Genomic DNA, 6,000 nt, shown 5'->3' with positions numbered 1-6,000 from the left:
TCTCCACTACAACAAGAGGAAGAAATACCTGTTACAGAAACATGAAGTAATCACCCCAGCCACTCCGGCCGGCATTAACTGCCCTCCAGAGACAAACGACACTTAACGTTGTCTAGTATAGTCTAAATTTGGCACTGAAAATGAGCATATCTTCAGTCAACATGGTTGGGCTGTCTCAGAGCCGCTCACCTACAAAATGAAGCTATTACTGATCCCAYATTAATATTGATAAAAACCTAAACATGGCAAAAAAACATAGTTTGTAGGTAGGTACAGTCCTGGGTTTAGGATGCACGTGGAATCAGGCTTGGACCTACAACCTGGAAACAAACATTTAACTGTCATTCAGTGAAGGGCAACTGTGTGCAACGAATGGAGCAAGAGTCCCATGGAAAAAAAAACGATCACGGACGTGATCATGTAACACCCAAGGCAAGAAGCAAGACTGACAGCTTCACATTAGTCATTTCCTAATTTCTGAGTATTAGCCTTTATAATCTTGCTATTTCATAATTCTGAAAGAGTGTTTTAAATTACCTGATGAAATGAAAGCATATTTTTGTCCCTTTCTTTCTTCCATGTGAAATAAGATTAAGCTTTAATATTTGCTGGTCTCTTGTCTTTCACAACAGGGAGAATTGGCCAGCCAGGTAACAATGTTGAAAAAGACGGAATACGGGCTGCGTACAAAGAAGTTACTAGAGGTTACACTGCACCGGAGAGCTGTGAAAACACACAGTGTTATGGGAACAGCAACACTTTTAGCTACTCTGTGTATTACACATCCATCTATCGCCAGTGCAGTAGCTACATATATTACACTTCATTACAATGAACGAATTCTTCTGTTTTAAAGTGAGCTTTTAGTAGCTGAGCCGTGCTCTTGATTTAATGCATGCAGAAGTTACCCTCCTACTGAAGTATGCATGATGCAAGCATCCATACACATCAACCAAGAAGAGTTTTCATTCAAGTCTTTTATTATAGCTTGAATTGTTTTCACTGCATTTAAAAATCTAAAAAAAATAAATATTTGTTTCACAGCTGCAAGTCACATATGCATTAACACCACAAACAATCGGGAGCTTAACCAAAGGAAGAAAGTCAAATCCAAAAGTGTTCAGCTAAGCACAATTGTCTCAGGGCACTTATACTAAAAATAAACTTTAAGAAAAGGGAAGGGGTGTGTTAAAGAGTTATTTCAAATGCATTTATCTGGAAAAAAGTGAAAATTCTATTAGAAAGCATAAACTACGCTTTCAGCATTTAAAAAATAAACATTTAACCTCTTGACAGTAACATCTGTCTGGTGCATCTTTTGCTGCTAGGCTGTATTCTTGACCCATGGCTGCAGAGGTTGCCATTGATAAATTAACCTCTTTTATAATTGTGTCCACATAATTACAGAAGCAGTCTTTAAAAATAAACGTGTATTAAGTCACCATGTCCACCCATATATTATAAAAGCCRTTATTTGTAGTTTTGTACCAGCACTAAGCGATTGCTTCACGGAAATCATTGGATTGTACATTCTGAAGATGAATGTCTTTTGAGCAATCACTTCCATTATTAAGGTTCTTAAAAGAAACCAGAAAAATATATCTTCAGAAATCAGAGTAGTCACTTCTTGTTAAAAGACATAAAATAAGCTCATATTCATTACAAGCAATAGAAACCATACYGCTATTGGAACATAATTATTTTATCACAAAAAAAGTTTATTTACAAAATGAAAAGTTATCAAGTAAATTTACCAGGGAAGGAGCTAAATRTTCTTACTCAGTGATCTGAAAAACGTAGGCAAGTCTCTCATGCACTCACACACCAAATTATTTGCAGAAGGTGAAATGTTAATTCATGTTAGTGAAGCTTGACTTCCATTCACAATACTCTCGTTTTTATTGTAAGATGGCATAAAACACATGGTTCTGTACAAGAATGGATGTATTAAGACAGTTCTTCATTTCTGTAATTACTTTTTGGCTCCCATGAATATCCATACCACTGAACATTTTGCAAATAATCAGTTATATTATCGTCTCCATCATTTTATCCACTGAATTTACCACCACAAGAAAGACAAAAAAAAGTTAGTTTAATGATCCCACATTACACAGAACTCTCATTTCTGAAGTTATACTAGACTGAAACCTTCATAGTGATCTATAGCCTGGATCAGCTTAGATTTTAGGGTTTTTTTATCTGTGTATTTTGGAAGATCAAGAAGATTAAAGCAAGTGTGAGCTACTGGAAGATAACCTTCTCCACCTCCTGTTGGTTGGATGACTAGTTTAAGACACTTCATTCCAAGAATTGGAATACGATCACTGCCTGTCAGAAACACTGCCAAGAAAAAAAAAAACAAACACAAAGTCCTGAAGGTAGTTTAAGGCTAATACTGTATATCCCCCATATACCACAGTTCTAATCATTATTTACATTTTCCAATTATTTTAACAGCAGTTTCACATTAAATTTGTTCYGATAAACTGAAAAAGAATAAGTAATGACTCAAATTGCTCTCCAGCTTGCACATATAAACTTTTTAAGTGTGACACAAGGGATATACAAAAGAAAACCCTTTAGCACGTGAGGCCAAATAGTCATTGATGAAAGTAGAAAGTCGTAGCAGGCTGTATCTTTTAAAAAACAGTTACCTGAACCATTACCACATGTTTAACCATCTTATAAATAAACGCAACTTGTTTTTCAACGAGAAGTTCTGCTGAACTGTATGTGAACCAATACCTGATCTATTCTCAATAGCAGCTCATTCACAGGAAACTTTCTCTTCCCTGGACATTCTTCCTCTCCTATTGGTAACTAAATATTTATGAACAATTGTACCTCCATCTATGTGGGGCAGAGCATGTGAATCTGATGCCAAAACACACAAAAAGTCCTAGTCATCGGATAAGTGACATTTGCAATTTGGGTTATTATTTTTTTCTCCCCTAATCCTGCTTCAATTTACTTCGATCTTCTAAATCTCCATCCAGACTAAATTTCAGACACCCCACCCCCAAATCCAAGACACACCTGTAACCAGGTCCTTCTGTCACTACTTTTTCCTCTCCATGAAGTTATTTGCATCACTATAGAGAAATAGTGAATTCTCTCTCACAGTGAGAATCTAAGACCACAACGATCCTGTTCAGTTACCTGTGTCTGCAAAATGGTGTTCAATACTCACATAGAAACTGCTTTTTCTTCTCCAAGGTCAACTCATGAAAAACCTCCCAGAATATTTTAATTGTAGGATGGTCTGCCCAATATTCTCCTTTGTATTCTGTATTCTAAAATGATGAGAAAATGAGGTTATTACTGTTGAACTGGTAGAATTAACCTGAAACACATGACACTAATGCATTTCAATTGAACGTGTGCATTTTCATTCACTTTTACCCTTCTAACTAAATAYATTGCATGCGTCTGCCTTCCAGTTCAATGCAATTTTTCTTCACTTCTCTTTCAAGTCCAATGCCTTCAGAAAATGGAAGGGAAAACTAGASAGGGCAGGCAAGTAATATTTTAGTGTCTTCATTCACTGATGGCAAACAAAAATTCCTCAAATATACTATCTATTCAATAAAGGCTGAAAAATCGTATTAGTCACCTTAACCACATTAATGGAGAAAGCAGGACTAGGAAGGACATTTCACAGATTYTGTTTTGCATCTTGAAATTAAAAATACATGAAACAAGTTGCTATGTGTGGTTTTTACCTTCTCCAACTCCTTCCAATCATAATTAGTGTTCCCAATCACCATTGCCTGCAGCTCGCTGGGCTGGAAGAGCTGAAGAACTTTGCCTCCACACACTTTGTGGAAGCCTGCATGGAATGCACTGAACAAGGACGCCACTGATTTATTGAAGATGTAATCCACATATGCATCCACAAAATCTTGCCTGTGAGAAGGAAAAAACAACGCAATCATATTAAAAATGGAGAAAATCCTTCTCATAAAACAGTAGTCACTTAAATATAAAGCAGAGTAGAGCATATTAGGCTAAAAAAATACCTAAGACAGTGTATTCTCAAGGCAGTGCTATGGATATAGTGAAGATAACCTGAATGAAAATGGCACGTGAGTTTGGTTTTTTTTCCCCCTCTCAAAACAGATTCTGCAGTGCACAACAGAGAGTCAATGTTATTTATTTCAGGGACCGTGAGCATTTCTCTTGTTCGTATGCATTGTAGGGAATCAGACTGAATGGCAACAGGCTCGAAGGCTTGAATTCCATGCTCTGCTCTGAAGCAGATTATTCAAAAGCACTATTGTACTTTTAATTAAAGGGATTACCATACGTGTACTCAAAATGCCAATTAGCTTCGAAGGGATGTGAAGTCCTACATGGTAAAAAGATCAGGGCAAAAAAGCTAAGCTACTGAAAAACAGGCTGTTATTTGTACTTCAGCACAAAGAATTGTCCTGTCATTTTGGAAATATCCACTACCTTATCATAGTAATATTAGCATATTCGTAGCAGCTAAGGAGATCACTAGAATTCACTAATGTGATACAATAGCTGTGGGTATGACTAGCAAAAAAAAAGTTTTGTTAATGCTGTTAGCGTCAGAGTGACTTAATCATCTCCTGTTTTTACAAAACATAACCGTGCACTTTGCTCTCGAAGAGTGTGTCCTCTCTGTTTACAGAATCACAAAATCAAAAGCACAGAGAAGATATGACAATTAAAGGACAGAAATAAGAAAGATGGCCTGAGAATACTGCAAAATGTTAGAAACAAACTGCTCTCTCTCCAAATCCAGGAAGGCAAGCGTGGCAGAGGGGATGCTAATTTCTAAACAGAAGTAGCCAAATTCACGGCAGGGGGAAACACCTCTCACATACTCATTTGGAAACGATGCTAGTGAGCACCAAACCAAGTTACCTTCCCTACAACTGGCAGTCTTTCCTGAAAATTTTCTTTCAAATACATAGAGTGGCTACAAAAGGTATTAGGATGAAGTTTTTGCTTTTAGTCATTAAATTTTAATCATAACTATATATAATCATAACTTCCTGCAAAATCACAAGCATTTTCACCTTATAAAATTAAGASAACATAGTCAAATAGGCCATAAAAAAAAGTTACATAGGCAAAAAAAAAAAGTTACTCATTTTGAGAAGAACTACATAGTCTCTCAGTAGTTGGTAAATCCATAATCGTAAATGCAGTATGTTTTAACATACTRCACACATAATATGTTTTAACAATACACATGAAAATATAGCTGGGAAAAAAACAGCCAAAGCACTTTTTCCCTCCCAAACTCCTGTAACATTGCAGTTAGTAGACCTGTTATGCTGCAAAGCAGGCAGTAACATTGACCTACCCTGTGCCTCATAAAACTCACCTATTTTGTTTGACTACAGGAATGTCAGCACCATTAGGAACAAGCTCTTTAATTTCTGTTGTACCAAAATTTTCCACAGTAATCTATTTAAAACAAACAAGAATAACAGAGATTTTATTTACTGTCAGAGGATTTCTTCCTCCCACCTAGCTAAGAGCAACACAAAGGGCACTCAGTTAACACAAGCAGAAAACACTAAAATTCATGAGGATCAGAAGCTGATGGTTTTGCTTAAACTCAGAGACAGTCATAACAGACTGTGAAAGCTGCTGAAAAGTATTTTAAACAACATTTAAAACTTACAGTAAAATTAAGACAAAATATTTCCTCTATGTCATCCTCCGGATAGTCCAGTAACTGTTGCATGCTCCTGAAAAATAAATTACCACGTGTTTGTACTAGTAGGAAGAAAGATTAATTTAAGTTTCTGAAGTTCTCTTTACATTTTGATAATTCTAGGGGTAAAGGAAAACTCTTCCTACTGTTACATTTCCGTTATTATCTGGCTGACTTGCACCTTGTAGTGCAGCGGTGTAAAATTTCAAGCAACTCACACTGCTTTGAAACTACAGTATGCAGAGGTGAGCATGCAAAGAATTGCCTTTTTTTTTTTTTCAAGATTTTTTTTCCCTAATATT

At 36.2% G+C, this 6,000-nt stretch overlaps 1 protein-coding gene across 3 annotated transcripts in view; it reads right to left on the bottom strand.

The window, feature by feature from the left end:
* Positions 1-973: 973 nt before the first annotated feature.
* The window catches only part of HERC4 (HECT and RLD domain containing E3 ubiquitin protein ligase 4), a 40,949-nt gene continuing 35,922 nt past the window's right edge, over positions 974-6,000 (bottom strand). For all 3 annotated transcript variants that reach the window (XM_026042699.1, XM_026042701.1, XM_026042700.1), the window contains 5 exons: positions 5,666-5,732; positions 5,363-5,445; positions 3,726-3,909; positions 3,194-3,296; positions 974-2,343 (listed from right to left, as the gene is read on the bottom strand). In XM_026042699.1, the coding sequence (XP_025898484.1) occupies positions 2,135-2,343; positions 3,194-3,296; positions 3,726-3,909; positions 5,363-5,445; positions 5,666-5,732 (646 nt within the window). In that variant the 3' untranslated portion in view covers positions 974-2,134. The remainder of the gene's footprint in view (positions 2,344-3,193; positions 3,297-3,725; positions 3,910-5,362; positions 5,446-5,665; positions 5,733-6,000) is intronic.

The sequence above is a fragment of the Nothoprocta perdicaria genome, unplaced genomic scaffold (genome assembly GCF_003342845.1).
Source record: "Nothoprocta perdicaria isolate Ctin4 unplaced genomic scaffold, notPer1 scaffold_310, whole genome shotgun sequence".
Classification (NCBI taxonomy): domain Eukaryota; kingdom Metazoa; phylum Chordata; class Aves; order Tinamiformes; family Tinamidae; genus Nothoprocta; species Nothoprocta perdicaria.
This window is presented reverse-complemented; position numbering and strand designations above follow the sequence as displayed.